At 41.0% G+C, this 16,279-nt stretch overlaps 1 protein-coding gene across 1 annotated transcript; it reads right to left on the minus strand.

Annotated features, from left to right (window-relative positions):
• Window positions 1–1,843: 1,843 nt before the first annotated feature.
• Window positions 1,844–3,297, minus strand: hdhd3 (haloacid dehalogenase-like hydrolase domain containing 3). The gene has a single exon (XM_072566347.1). The coding sequence runs from the start codon at window positions 2,976–2,978 to the stop codon at window positions 2,262–2,264; it is 717 nt and encodes a 238-aa protein (XP_072422448.1). The 5' UTR covers window positions 2,979–3,297; the 3' UTR covers window positions 1,844–2,261.
• Window positions 3,298–16,279: the final 12,982 nt, after the last annotated feature.

Raw genomic sequence — 16,279 nt, forward strand, 5'->3', positions numbered from 1 at the left:
TTCTCTCACAGCAAAAGGGAATAAGCAACAATATTTGGTTATGAGCATGGACCAAGTAAAACTTTACAACTGCAATATCAACTTACATTTATGCAAAATCTTTAGTGAAACATTCCAAACTGCTTCACAGGAGCCTTACCAGATGAAGTTGGGAGGAGGCAGTACTCTCAAAGTTATAGAACTGGAAATATTTGGAGAGACAGATTTGAAAATGAGACATTTTAAATTTAGGTATGGGTGTACAGGAACCAATATAGTTCAATGAGAGGGTGAACAAGACTTTGCGTATGTTACAGGTAGCAGAATTCCTGATTAGCAGAAATTTATGGAGACTAGAGGCTGGCAGACTGGCCAACTGAACCTTGGAATAATTTGAGTGGAGGTAATAGAGGCATGGGTTTCATATGCAGAGGAACTAAGGCAGTGGCAAAGATTAAGAAGTTTGGAGATGGGAGTTTGTGATGGAAAGTGCATGGAGTCAAAAGCTCAGTTCTGGAGCTTGCAAATATTCAAACAGATGAAGGTGAACTTCTTTCAAGACAATTAGCAGTATTTAATTCTGACTTCAGCCATTTGGTGACCCAGGAGAAAGTGAGGTCTGCAGATGCTGGAGATCAGAGTCGAGTGTGTGTTGCTGGAAAAGCACAGATCAGTCACCATCCGAGGAGCAGAAGAATTAAAGTTTCGGGCCGGAGCCCTTCATCAGGAATTTGTTGACCCAGTCAGCTCACCGGTAGGTCTTCCTCCTTCTACATCATCCACTCTCTCTCAGCCCTGCCAAACCATCTGGACAGGCCCCCTCCTCACTGTGTATACCCAGTACTATCACTACCATACACTGTGGTCAGAGCTGCAGTAAGAAGAGGGTGGATGGTGGATGCCAAAGGGAGTTTGTTGGTCTGATTCATCCATCAGCAATCCTTCCCAGAAAGTTCTGAATTGTGAAGGTTTTGGCTCTCTTCCTGCAGAAAGGCAGTCTGCAAAGACTTTAAAGCTCCATTTACTAGCACCAGTCATTCATGTACATATTAAAAGATTCATTTCTAATTCCTCATTGAGATGCATGCAGCAAAGATGGCACTGATCACATAGTCCTAGATGGCCTGGCTGGGTCACTTGGCAGGTTCCTTCATAGAAATAGTGTGGGATTGCTGTCCAGAATGAGAAGTAATAGCAGGTTTCCTGACACAAAGGGCTTTTACAACAAACTAAACTTCATGGTCATTCTTACTGATACCAACATTTTTTGATTCCAAATGTATATCCTTAATGTGCAATGGTGGGGTTTGAAATCTCACTCTCTGGATCAGCCCATTCAGATAGCAGCTGTGCAGGTGTATTCTTAAAGAGCAGGGTACTTTGCCAGTATCCTGGCCAACAGACCTCCCTCAGCAAATACTACCAAATGCAGTTAAACTACGATTAATCTTGTAAGATTTTTAATGTGTAAAGAAGTCTCCATACTCCAGGCTACTCCATCATGTACACGTAACTCAGAATTTCCAATAGATGTCAGAAGAAGCTTTATCAATAAATTCTATCTTCCTCATTCTCCCATTTCTTTCCACATAAGCACACGTGATCTCCAGTTATCTTCCACTTTGTGTCACTTCATCCTACTGAGGTATACAGTACAATCTGAGCAAAACAAAAAAAAACACAAAAGAACTGCTGGAAATCTGAAACACAAACAAAAGTTGCTGGAAAAACTCAGTTCTGGAGTAGTCACTGAACCCAAAACATTAACTCTGCTTTCTCTGCACAGATGCTGCCAGACATGCTGGGTTTTTCCAGCAATTTCAGATTTTGAACAAAACACAAGATGAAACACAGGACAAACTCAAAATGTGAAGAAAAACTTTATTTTAGAATCCTGAATAAAATATTCCCACAAGTCACCACAGTGAAACATTAATCATTCAGCTCCTCTTTGCAAGTAACTTGATCCAAATTATAAGATGCGTCCAGAAAATGCCAGACTTTACAATGGAGTGTATAATTGTCATTAGACTTCAGAATTTCTTTGTGTGGCTCTTCACAGAGGTGACACCTGGTGGAGATGTTGACAGAGTCCCTCTACATATCACAGCAATTTGTACACATTCATCAACCCACAACTGCTAGCTCCCCAAGAGACAGTGCAAAACCTCACCAAACAACATGATAGCATATTGGAATTCTTACTGTCTCGCAGTGAAAACCTTTCCTGTGGTACATTTAACAATGACCTGACGAGTTTGGAGACACATATAGCAAGGCAGTTATTTCAGGAGGCCGATTAGCTGCTGCAGAGAGTGGAGAATGTGAGTTTTGGGCACTAGCCCCTTTGCCCCAGCAGATTGCTCCTTCTCTCTGCAAAGCAAGTAACTCTCCATTCCCACAGCCCTGGCTGCTAGATAATCCTTCTGCAAATCATCACCTATGTGTGTAGCCTGTTTGGGCTGTATCTGAGCAAGGCTCAGGGCCTTAATAAAGATACGAGGATCTGGCTTGCCTATTCCAAAGTCCTCTGATGTTAGCACAAACTGGAAATGCTGCCGTAGGTTGCAGTTGGTTAAAATCTGCTCCAGGCGGCGGTCAAAGTTGGAAATGACTGCCATGTGAATGCCCAGCCTGTCACAGTGAATCAACGTGTCCTTCACATCATTAAACACCTCCCAGTTCTTAGCACTGCTGAACCCACGATACAGGTTCTCTGCCAGTGGAGTCAGCACCCGTTCATCTCTCACCCCACAGAGCCGAAAGGTCTGTTTGACTGTTTCCACCCACCACTTCTGGGAGCTTACGCCCTGGCTTGCACCATAGCTTGGGAGTAGCTTGTTCTGCGTTTGGAGGGCTACCAGGAATGATCTGTCAAGTGCCTCAGCCTCCACCCGGATCCCATGCAGCTTGGCCTCTGAGGAATATTGCTCGCCGACTGTGTGACGTACACGGAGCAGAGTGTCCTTTACATCCCAGGTCAGCAATCGAGGCCTCATTCTCAGTCACTTATTTTAACCAATATAGATCATGGCTGCATACTGAGCAAAGAAAGAAGAACTCACAATATACACCATCTTTCACATTCTCAGGGAATTTCACATTGCTTCACAATCAGTAAAGTTCTTTTGAAATGTTGTAATGTAGAAAATTGTTGTAATGTAGAAAATAACAGCCAATTTGTACACCACAAATTCCTGCAACTAACAAACATGAGAATTACCAGAGGCTCAGGTTTTGAAATCTGTGTAAAAAATGATTTGGACATATGCCCACAATTTTCTTGAGTTATGAATAGCAATTTATCATCAGGTATTCAAAACAGCACAGCATTCTCCACAGTGGATCTGCTGTATGAGTAGACAAAAAAAACTTGACTTTTCAATCCAATCATCAGATTGAAGAATCCGCTGAGACATGCAGAGTCTAAACCAGGAAGTATAAAAGAAAATATAATTAATTGTAAAATTCTGTAAAGAAAGCAAAATAAAAAAGCCTAGAGAAGGGATTAAGAGGGTGAAAGTTAAGAGACAAAAGAAAAATGTTCCAATAAAAGTTTAAAATATGCTTATAAAATTAAGTTGTGATTTCAGAGAACCTGTTTGGTAGTAACTTTTTTTTAACACTTATGAAAAAACATTTGAATGCACCAACTCTAACATTTTTGCATATTCAGTGGATTTCACACACTTACGTATCAATGGTGTGTGTCTGGATGTGGTTTGGGTATAATAACATTATGAGGGAACATGGCAACTCAAGACAGAACTTTCTGATTCCCTGCACACACAATGTCTCTGTATGTTACTAACTGGTTTATTCTTTAACAATTAAATGTGATCACTGACAGTGTCGCTGTTATTAACAATTGCAAAAATCTGGACCATTTTTCAGTGTTGTTTGAAGAGTAATAAACATTGGCTACCTCACCAGAGAGCTCTCTTACTAATCCTTGAAATAAAAACAAAAACAGAAATTGCTGATAAACACAGCAGATCTGATAGCATCTTTGGAGAGAAAGCAGAGTTACTGTTTGGGTCCAGTGACCCTTCTTCAGAACCCTTGAAATAGAACCTTAGGATCTTTTACACCTGCTTGAGAAATCTTTCTTTTAATGAAGTGGCTGAAACATAGCAGTGTTGCAATCCCGTAGTACTGCACTGCAAGTGTCAGCCTAGATCGTACGATCAATCATCTAGCTTGGAGTTGAAATTCATAATCATCTGATTTAGAAGGTATAAGTGCCAAGTGTTAATGGTGAAACAGGGAATGAGGTTGACTGACACATTTAGTACGGCTTTAGAGCACAGAAATGGGTAACTAATTAGAAATTCTAAAAGACAGCACACAACCTCTCAACCGGTGACAATTACCCTACAAGGGGTGAGAGGCAGCACACTGCTGCACTGCAGTCAGCAGACATTCCAAGAGTTGAGCAGAGGCAGATATTTTCTAAACGACCAGTTCAGAGACGAAATGACACACCCCTGGAGCAAGTGGGACTTGAACCTGGGGCCTCCTGGCTCAAAAGGTAGGGACACTACCACTCCACCACAGGAGCAGTGTGAGGTGGCAGCATCTTAGCCCCTCACCACAAAATCCACACACCGTTACCCATTTACCCTGGCAGTAAGCAGGAGATGTTAACTCCCACATTGTGCTTCACGACAGTGAGAAACCGTCCTGTCAGTGCGTTTCCCTGGAGACCGGTGTCCAGGGGATGAGGCTTCAATTCCAACCCCAGCAGCTGAGCAACTTCACCCAGGGAGGGAGGGAGGGAGGATCAAAAATATCACTATTATCAATCAGCAGCCTGTTTACCGTTCACACATAGCAATTACCTGCTCCCCCTTCCGCTCCAGCACCAGCAGCCTTCACCACCGGAAGCGGGCTCACCCGGAATCCTGAGGCAGCACAACTTCCGCTTTGTACCCCCCCTCCTCTCAGGTCCGACCCGGAAACCTATTGTCTCTGCCCACTGTTCCGCCGAGCGTCCCCTTCAGTGCACAGGTGGAGGCCTCTGCTGGGGAGTCACATTCTGAGAAAGTAGAGTTTATAAAAGTGGGGTGTTTCTGCTTGATAAAAGTTTGAGAAATTCCAATCCGCGATAACTTGTAAACCATTATTTGGCTCAATGAAAAATGTTGGAAGTATAAATGAGAGACTGAAAGAAAAAAAAACAAGAAGTTTTTAAAGTCCCTGTGACTTTTTTTCTCCAAAGGTGCACACAGCAGTGTCCTCGAGATTGACATTTGATTTCCTGGAGACTCCGGTCTTTGCAATTATACCTAGAGCTTTTTGTTTCAGATTCCCAGCATCCACAGTATTTTGTTTTACAGTACTTATCTAGATCCTGGCTTGCAAATCACCCAAGGAGTACATTCCAGCCAAATAGAGCTGCCAACACTACAGGATAGCCCTGACGACTTTAGAAATTCATCTCCTAGATTTTACTGTGTATACACAAATTTATCAAGATAGGATTTTGCCCCCGCCCCCCAGCAACACCAGTGGTGATTTAGTTCCAAATCTGGGTTTTGTATAATTTGGAGGAAACTATTCAGATGGTGATGTTCTCGTATGACTGTTGCCCTTTTGTTTTACGCAGGAGAGGCTATGGGTTAGGGAAGATGCTATTGAAGTAGTTCTGTCGTGTTGTTGCCATCTGTCCTTAAGCTGGTACATAATGCTGCTCCTCTGTCCCAATGGTGATGGTAGTGAATGTTACCTGCCAATTCCCCAGCTTTCAGAAGTTGCTATGAGGGCAGGAACTGCTTCTGCATCTGAGGAGTTGCAAATTATACTGAATGTCCTCACAACTGAACTTATGATGGATGTTAGTTAATTGTTATGAAGGTGAAGGCATGTGCTGTACCTTTAAGAGAGTTTGAATGCTGTTCTGAACTGAAAGCTTACAAGCACCTGTGTATATGACGAGATAGCAGCTTCATGCACTAATGTATATTCATCTACCCTGATAAATGTATGTACATACGCACATAGACTGAAACTGTAAAGAAGATGGTTCACCACCATAGTCTAAATGGCAATGCCAATACAAGAGAAAACCAACATTTATTTTGTTATAGCCAATTAAGTTCACATCCCCCAAGGAAATAAAAACAAAATGTTTTCCAATTCCTGATACTTTAGTTACTAATTCAGGAAAGTGTTCAAATACAATTTTCTTCCAGGATTACTTATTTTATTAATTCGTGGAATGTTACCAGCATTTATTGCCCATCCCTTAATGCTCAAGGGCAGGTGGTGTAAAGCTGCCTTCTTGAACTGCTGCAGTCCATTTGGTTTACACACAATAAAATCTAGGAGATGAATTTCTAAGTACTGGAAAATTGAAAATATGTAACATTTTGCTGTGAAATAGATACCTGAGTTGGTTGCTGTTTTGACAACAATTTGAATCAATTTAAATTATGGCCCATAATACTAAAACCCAATCAAGTTTGAATTTATTGTTTTGCTGATACCGAACCAATGAGGCGATCGGTGTTGGGGATATAAAAAAGGGAAGCATTTTGAAAACGGGAGACAGAACAACTGCCATCAATACAGATCCAAGAAATGACGAAACACTCTCTATCAAAGGTACCATTTTCCTACGAAAAATATTCGCAGTAAAAAGAAAGATGACGACCCAGGGAAATCTTCAGCCAGAAGAAGAAAGACACAGAAGATGACAACAAATTAAGTTGATGTAAATTTAATAAGTGTCTTACTGGAACAGCATATTGTTATAGAGTTGGAGGCAGGTAATAAGCAGTTAAGAGAAAGCAGCCATAGAGTTGTGAATTGTTGTTGTTTAATGTTCACTTGTAGAGTTAAAGAATAAATTGATGTTATTTTAGATTAGATTAGATTACTTACAGTGTGGAAACAGGCCCTTCGGCCCAACAAGTCCACACTGCCCCGCCGAAGCGCAACCCACCCATACCCCTGCATCTACCCCTTACCTACACTACAGGCAATTTAGGATGGCCAATTCACCTGACCTGCACATCTTTGGACTGTGGGAGGAAACCGGAGCACCCAGAGGAAACCCACGCTGACACGGGGAGAACGTGCAAACTCCACACAGTCAGTCGCCTGAGTCAGGAATTGAACCCAGGTCTCTGGCGCTGTGAGGCAGCAGTGCTAACCACTGTGCCACCGTGCCGTCCTATTTTCTTTAAGTAGTGGAATTTAGGGAGTTCTCTGTCACTCATCTTTTAACAGATTACAAGGTGAGGTGAGCTTTTCTGGGTGTTTGGTTTAATTAACAGAAGGGTTCACCGCCGTGTTGTAGCAGTTTGGGGGCTTGGGTCCATGATTTGAACAGATTTAATCAGATCCAGTCTGAGATTTGGACAGATTGAACAGATTTGGGGTACAAAAGATGTTATAGATTTAAACGATTGGTGTTCTAGATCTTTAAATAAAACATAGCTGGGACCATTTGTTTAACTTTGGTTACTTATGGTTGGTTAGATTAAAATGAGAGAAATGGGCTCTTAAGATTGCTAAAGAGGTTCTGTGGTTTGAAGATGCTCCCTAAATTTGTCAAGAAAGTTTAGAAAGACAGAGGAAGGACAGTCTTTTAGAATTAGCAAGTAGGTTAGAATTGGGTTTAACCAGAGACAAAAGGAAGGCTGAAATTGTAATGGAGTTGGTCAATCACATAAGTGTATCAAAGAATCAGACAAGTGCAATAGAGTTAGAAAAACTTAAATTGCAATTGAGGCAAATGGAGTTAGAAGATAAAGAAAGGGAAAGAAGCACCACAAGAGAAGAAAGAGAGAGAGAGAGGAAAAAAAGAGAGAAAATTCTTAGCTGAGCAAAGAGACAGAGAAGAGAAAGGGAGAGAGAATTTGAACTTAGAAGTTGTGAATTAGTCAGGAAAGTCAACAGAATGGAAAAGAAGAGAGAAGGCAGTGAAATATACAAATATGTTAAAATGTTTCCATACTTTGATGAGAAAGATGTCGAAACCTTCTTTATTTCATTTGAAAAATTGGCTAGGAAGATGAAGTCATCAGAGAACTTGTAGATAATGCTAGTTCAGGCTAAGCTAGTAAGATTAGCTAGTGAGGTATTTGCAGCGCTATCAGATGAAGGGTCAAGAGATTATGCAGAGGTCAAACAGGCTGTTTTGAGTGCTTATGAATTGGTACCAGAAGTGTATAGACAGTGGTTCAGAAACATAAAGAAGGAACTAGTCAGACTTATATGTTGAGTTCGAAAGAATTAAGCATAGTCATTTTGATAGATGAGTGCAGGCCTTAAAAATGGATTGGACCTATTAGTCGCTAAGAGAGATTATTCTGCTGAAGAAGTTTAAAAACTCACTTCCAGAGATGATCAGAATACATGTGGATGAACAGAAAGTTCAAGAAGTGAGAAGAGCAGCAGAGATGGCAGACGAATATACATTGGTGCATCAGGCAAAGTTTAGCTTCCGACAAGAATTCTGTCCTGTGAAGGATAGAATTTGGGAGAAGGGGAGATCCTACACTACAATATAAAGAGTAGGGAACACTGGTAATAGTTGACCATAGGTTAAAAAGGAAGCCCTAGAGGGTGGACAGGAGGTGAAAAGCCTCAGATGTTTTCACTGTAATGGAGACACAGAAAATTACAGTGCCAATGGTTTTTTAAGGGCACTGGGAAAATGTGTTTTCACTGCCAGAAGGTGGAACACGTAAAGTCACAGTGCTGGTCGTTGAAGAAAAGATGTTGTAAAAGAGGCTAAGCCAGTGGCATTAGTGAAAGTAGTAAAGAAAAGTTGAGGAGCTGCAGGAGAATACACAGCTTAGGGGCTGAGTATGGAGTTAATGAGTGATCTTTATAGAGACTTTGCCTCTGTGGGTAAACTTTACTCAGGAATTACAGGGGGAGAAGGGAAAGAAGTTATAATTTTGGGAGCTATGGGATCTAATACATCTCTAATAGTAAGAGATGAATGTATTTGCATTCTTTCTAACCAAGAGAGTGGTAATTGTGGAATAGATGGACAGAAATTTAGCGTTCGCCTATATAAGATCATGTTGGAGTACCAATTCAAGACTGGAGAAGTAACAGTGGGAGTGATTGACAGAATGTGAATTCCAAGAATACAGTTTGTTCTTGGGAACGATTTAGCAGGACCCAAGGTGGGGGTGACACCCCTTGTTGTGGACAAGCCCAAGAAAGACCAGGGAACTGAGGAGTTAAAAGAAAAATACCCTGGAATTTTTCCAGATTGTGCAGTAACAAGATACCACTATCATAAGTCACAGCACGAAGCAAAAACTGAGGAGAAAGATGAAGGGGTTGACATTAGTGGACACCCTGTTTGATGTAATGGTGCAGGAAAAACCTGAACAAGCTGAAGTGTTTAGTCCTGAAAAGGTCCTAATGGACTTACAAATGGACTTACAACAGAAAGATGAGACTATATATATATCGATGCATCCTCAGAAAAGGAATTTGAATGTATTCCTGAGGGTTATTATCTTAAAGATAGAATGCTAAGTCAAAAATGGAGACCATGTCAGGTTAGTGCAGGAGAGAAATGGGCAGAAGTGCACTAGATTGTGTTGCTGGTAGCATACAGACTGTAATGTTATGGGTAGCACATGAATTACCAATAGGAGGTCACCTAGGTGTGAGGAAGACTCATGCTACGGTACAAAAATATTTCTATTGGCCTGGAATGCACAAGAATTTGGTTAAATTTTGCTGTACATATCATAACGTACCAAATGGTAGGTAAGCCCCAGGCAGTAATAAAACCAGCACCTTTGTTGCCGATTCCCGCTTTCAAAGAACCTTTCACGTGGATTATGATTGATCATGTCGGTCCTCTCCATGAAACTAAAAGTGGAAACCAGTACTTGCTAACCATACTGGATGTGTCTACCAGATTTCTGGAGGCAATTCCATTACAAAGTATTAAGGCAAACAGGGTGGTAGAGGAGTTAGTAGCTTTCTTCATGCGGTATGGGCTATCCAGAAAGATTCAATCAGACCAAGGGTCTAATTTTACAGCTAGGCTGTTTAAGGAAGTTATGGATAGCTTAGGCATACAGTGCTTTAAACAAAGTGCATACTATCCTGAATCCCAGGGAGCTTTAAAAAGGTGGCATCAGACGCTGAAACCATGTTGAGAGCATACTGTCAGGATCACCTGAATGATTAGAATAAAGGTATCCTGTTTGTATTGTTTGCCATTAGAGATGTGAATCTACTCAGTTTACTCCCTTTTAGTTAATATTTGGACAGGAAATGAATGGCCTTTGAAATTAATTAAAGAAAAATTGACAGGACTGAAGTCAATGATTTTACACTTGGATTAGGTATCTGAGGGGAGGGAGAGATTAAATCGGGTAGGTGAGTTAGCTAAGCAGCACCTGAAGAGCGCACAGCATAGAATGAAGCACATGGCAGATAAAAACTCTGAAATTCGGCCGTTTTCCTGTGGGGATGACATATTATTGTTACCAACGGTAGGAAATCTCTTCCGTGCCAGGTTTAGTAGTCCCTATCAAACTGAGAAAAATATTAAGTCAGGTAAACTATCCAGTAAAGATGCCCGATAGAAAAAAACTGTATTGGGTATGTCATGTGAACATATTCAGACCGTATTATAATAGAGGCAGGGAACTGGAGAAACAAGTGTTAGTTACTCCATGCAGAGTGAGGAATCAAAACCAGATGTCATGGAATTTGATGTGCCTCAAAATATGTTAAATAATGAGGCAGTCCTTGGGATAGGTTAGTGAATTATCTGTCTCAGGAGCAAAGAACCCCATTAAAAAGTTTGTTGCAGCAGTATGAGGATATATGCAAGAATAAGGACTGATATTATTGTGCATGAGGTAGACGTAGGGAATGCTGTTCTGTTAAAACAACACTCCTCCAGGCTTAATCCTCTCAAAACCACACAGGTCCAGAAGGAAGTGTTTGTGGTGCTCAACAAAGATATCATCAAACTGAGTCAGTGAGTGGCGTTTGTCGATCATGTTAGTTCCCAAACCTGACAGGACTCAACGATTTTGTGTGGACTATCGGAAGGTCAATGCCATAACAAAATCAGACGCATACCCAATACCAAGATTGTAGGACTTTATAGAGAAAGGTGGACGAGCCAGGTACATCACAAAGTTGGACTTACTGCACGGTTCTTGGCAGGTACCTTTATCAGAGAAAGTGAAAGAAGTTTCTGCATTTGTAACTCCAAATGGGCTATATAAATTCAAAGTGATGCCCTTTGGAATGTAGAACGCACCGGCCACATTCCAAAGACTCATGAACAGAGTTGTGGCTGGGTTAACAAACCATGCAGTCTATCTGGATGATGTAGTGATCTTTAGCAAGTCATGGAACGATCACTAGGTACAGTTGGCAGAACTCTTTGACGATTACGAGAAGCAAAACTGGCAATAAACTTAAAGAAAACAGAATTTGCAAAGACAGAGGTGCCATTGTTGAGACATAACCTTGGTCATGGAAGGTTGACCCCAAGGAACGCAAAGGTGAAGGCCATTGAGGAATTTCCACGACCAGTATCAAAGAAAGAGGTGCTTCCATTTTTGGGATTAAGCGGATTTTACCGGAAGTATGTTCCAAATGTCAGCAGCATGGTGACATCGCTAACAGATTTACTGAAGAAGAACACAAAGTTTCGGTGGGCAGAACAATGCCAGGAGACATTTGAGAATTTAAAATCAGTATTAAACATGGTACCAGTTTTAGCTATACCATATTGTTTGAAACCCTTCAAAGTTGTAATCAATGCTAGTGACAGAGGAGTTGGAGCTGCTACAGGAAGATGATGATGGAATTGAACAGCCAATTGGCTACTTTTCAAACAAACTCAACAACCACCAGAGAAAATACTCTTTCTTTGAAAAAGAATTACTGTGTTTGGTACTGGCCTTACAACATTTTAACGTTTATGTGACGAACAATGTGGCGGAGACAGTTGTGTACATGGATCACAATCCTCTTACATTCTTGGATGATTTAAAGACAGAAATATGAGACTATTTCGTTGCAGTCTTATGTTACAGATTTTTAATTTACCAATTACATGTTGCAGGTCGTAAAAATGTGATAGCAGATGCATTATCGCAGATTTAAAGGATAAAGTATAGATTAGATTGGACAGATTCTAATGTTATTTATATATATATATGTGTGCAGAAATGAATATGAACTTAGATTAATGATCTATATATTTCATTGTAATGGGATTAAGAATTAGAAAAAAAAGCCATCCTTTCATTATGATGGTTCATTTTTTTCTTAAGGTGGAGGTGTTATGATGTTGAAAGCGTGTACTGTACCTTTAAGAGAGAGTGAATGCTGTTCTGAACTGAGAGCTTACAAGCACCTGTGTATATGACTAGATGGCAAGCCCAAAGTGTACTGGAAAATTGAAAATATGTAACATTTGACTGTGAAATAGATACCAGAGTTGGTTGTTGTTTTGACAACAATTTGAATTTAACTATTCAGTTTAAATTATGCCCGAAGATACTAAAACCCAATCGAGTTTGAATTTATTGTTTTGCCAACACCGAACCAAGGAGACAATCCGATGTTAGGGATATAAAAAAGGCAAGCATTTTCAAAATTGGAGACAGAGCAACTGCCATCAACACATATCTAAGAAATTAGGAAATACTCGATCAAAAGGTACCTTTTTCCTACAAAACATATTCTCAGTAAAAAGAAAGACACGACCCAGGGAGATCTTCAGCCTGAAAAAGAAAGATACCAAAAACAGCAGTCGCTGTGTGGTTTTGAAATAAAGTTGATGTAATTTTAATAAGTGGAGCAGCATATTGTAGAGTTGGAGGCAGGTAATCAGCAGTTAAGAGAAAGGGGGCATAAGAGTTGTGAATAATTGTTGTTTAATGTTCACTATAGATTTAAAGAATAAGTTGATATTATTTTCTTTAAATAGTGAAATTTGGGGAGCTCTCTGTCACTCATTTTTTAATAGATTACGAGGGGAGGTGAGCTTTTCTGGGTGTTTGGTTTAATTAACAGAAGGGTTCATCGCCATGTCGTAACGCAATAATAAAACAGATATGGAAAAGAAGTGACTGATGTAATGAAGAAATTCAAATCTTAATTGAAATGAAAGGAATTAATGAAAATAAACCACACTTTGAGGACATCTGAATAAGTGTCAAGAAAGTGGTGAGAAAACACAATAAAGACCACAAGAACAGAAGGAGGCCATTCAGCCCAATGAGTTTGCTCCTCCATTCAATGAGATCATGGCTGAATCTGCTTAAGTTTACTTTTTTTGCATTTTTCCATAATCCTTCATTCCCTCACGGATTAAAAAATCTTTCTACCTCCACCTTGAGTATACTTAGTACCCAGCCTCGACAGCTCACTGCAGTAAAGAATTTCAGAGATTCACCACCCTCCTTGAGAAGAAATTCCTCCTCAACTCTTTTAGATGGGTGAGCTGTTACACTAAGATTACACCCTGAGTCCTAGACTCTCCCATAAAGGGGTACACTCTCAGCATCTACCCTGTCAAGTGCCCTAAAAATCCTAACTGTTTCAATAACATTGTCTTTCATTTTCAATGAGTACCGACACAAGCTGTTCAGCCCCTCCTAATAAGAAGATCCCTGGTATCAACCTAGTGAACCTTTTCTGGACTACCTCCAATGTCAGTTTATCTTTCCTTAGATAAAAGGCCCAAAGCTGCCCCAGTATTCCAGGTGTGGCCTTGTAAGACCACCCTATTTTTATACTCCATTCCCTTTGAAATAAAGAACAACATCCCATTTGACTTCCCGATTACCTGCTGATCTTATATGCTAGATTTTTGTGATTTAGACTTGAGGATCCCCAAATCCCACCATGCCACTGCGTTCTGCAGTCGTTCCCCTATTAAATAATATTCAGCTCCTCTCTTCTTCCTGCCAAAGTGATTGGTGTATTGAGCATTGAGAACATTGGAGGCCTGCCTACTGCAAAATAGCCAGACCTTTGTAAGATGAAAAAAAATGTAAACCTCAAACATTCATAGAGTTTTAAACAGAGTGAAAATATTTAGAAAATTGTTTTCGTTAATACAATGAACAATGAAAACATTCTCTCTCTCTGCCACAGAGACCAATTGTAGGTATTAATAAAACAAAACATACAAAGTCATTGCCAGCTATCTGGGGACACAAAAGGATTGCATTTTTTACCAATTCCCTTTGAAGACGGAGACAGTCAATAAAATATTGAACTGGCATGAGTATATTTTTCATTAAATCTTATTTGCTTGAATATCCAAAGGGGTTTTCAAGGTGGATTTAAACATTATATAACAACTTGAAGTAGAATATGCAAAACCATGCAAATTTGTAAGGTGATTTCAGTTATCTGTAAGAAAATAGGGTGGTAATGGTAGAGGATTTTAAGTTTCTAAACATAGACTGGAACTGCCACAGTGTTAAGGACTTGGATGGAAAGGAATCTGTTAAGACATGAGATAGCTTTGGCAAATAGGGTTGAGGAGAATCCAAAGGGTTTTTACAAATACATTAAGGAAAAAGGGTAACTAGGGAGACAATAGGGCCCTTTAAAGATCAACAAGGCTACCTGTGCGTGGAATCGCAGGAGATGGGGGAGATATTAAACAAGTATTTTACATCAGTGTTTACTGTGGAGAATGATATAGAAGCTAGAGAACTTGGGAAGATAAATAGCAACATCTTGAAAAATGTCCATAATACAGAGGAGGAGCTGCTGGACACCTTAAAATGTATAAAGGTGGAGAAATCCCCAGGATATGATCACATGTATCTAAGACTTTTGTGGGAAGCTAGAGAGATGATTGCTGGGCCCCTTTCTAAGATATTTGAATCATCGATAGCCAAAGGTGAGGCACCAGAAGACTGGAAGTTGACTACCATTGTGCCACTATTTACAAAAGGTGGTAAGGAAAAGCTAGGAAACTATAGACCAGTGACCATGATATCAGTGGTGGACAAGTTATTGGAGAGAATCCTGAAGGACAAGATTTACATGTACTTGGAAAAGCAAGGACTGGATAGTCAATATGGCTTTGTATGTGGGAAATCATGTCTCAATAACTTGAGTTCACTCTCTCAGCGGAGCAGGTAATGGCTGTCTTGGTGGGTGTTTTTTGTAAGTCACGGTATAGTCCAGTTATTGTTTTTTTAACGGCTAAAATTTAAAGTTTTTTTAAGCGCCTAGTGGACCTGGAAGCTGGTGTCACGCTAGCTTACCTGGGAAGGTTTTTTTTCTTATAAAAGCGCGCAGGCGAGGAACCCGAGGCACTACAGGAGTAGAGCCTCCCACCCACCCTCCTCCTCTAACCGAATAATAAGACCCATTGTGACAAGCAGGTAAGTGCTGCATTTTGCTTGTTTGTTTCTTTAGATCTAGTTTTTAAAGTTTACCTTTTAGAGGGATGGCAGCGAAGGCAGTGCAATGTTCCTCTTGCAACACGTATGAGGTGAGGGAAGCCATTAGCGTCCCTCCTGATTACACTTGCAAGAAATGCACCCATCTCCAGCTCCTCCAAGACCGTGTTAGGGAACTGGAGCTGGAGTTGGATGAACTGCGGATCATTTGGGAGGCAGAGATGGTCATAGATCAGAGCTTTAGGGAAGTAGTTACTCCGAAAGTTATAGAGAGATGGGTGACAGTGAGGGGGAGTGGGAGGAAGCAGCCAGTGCAGGGACCCCCTGTGGTCATTCCCCTCAAGAACAAGTATACCGTTTTGGATACTTGTGGGGGGGGATGACTTACCGGGGTAAGCAACGAGGTTCAGGCCTCTGGCACGGAGCCTGTCCCCGTTGCTCAGAAGGGAAGGGCGGAGAAGAGCAGAGCAATAGTTATTGGGGACTCAATAGTGAGGGGCACAGATAGGCGGTTTTGTTGGGGCGACAGAGACTCACGATTGGTATGTTGCCTCCCAGGTGCAAGGGTACATGATGTCTCTGATCGTGTTTTCCGGGTCCTCAAGGGGGAGGGGGAGCAGCCCCAGATCGTGGTCCACGTTGGCACCAACGACATAGGTAGGAAGAGGGGTGAGGATGTTAGACAGGCTTTCAGGGAGCTAGGTTGGAAGCTCAGAGCTAGAACGAAAAGAGTCGTTGTCTCTGGTTTGTTACCCGTGCCACGTGATAGAGAGTCGAGGAATAGGGAGAGAGAAGAGTTAATGCGTGGCTACAGGGATGGTGCAGGAGGGAGGGATTCCGGTATTTGGATAACTGGGGTTCTTTCTGGGGAAGGTGGGACCTCTATAAACAGGATGGTCTACACCCGAACCTGA

The sequence above is a fragment of the Chiloscyllium punctatum genome, chromosome 49 (genome assembly GCF_047496795.1).
Source record: "Chiloscyllium punctatum isolate Juve2018m chromosome 49, sChiPun1.3, whole genome shotgun sequence".
In the NCBI taxonomy this organism is placed as follows: Eukaryota; Metazoa; Chordata; class Chondrichthyes; order Orectolobiformes; family Hemiscylliidae; genus Chiloscyllium; species Chiloscyllium punctatum.

Excerpts from the sequence above, each read along its gene's own strand:
- hdhd3 (XM_072566347.1), bottom strand. The coding sequence starts at position 2,978 with ATGAGGCCTCGATTGCTGACCTGGGATGTAAAGGACACTCTGCTCCGT.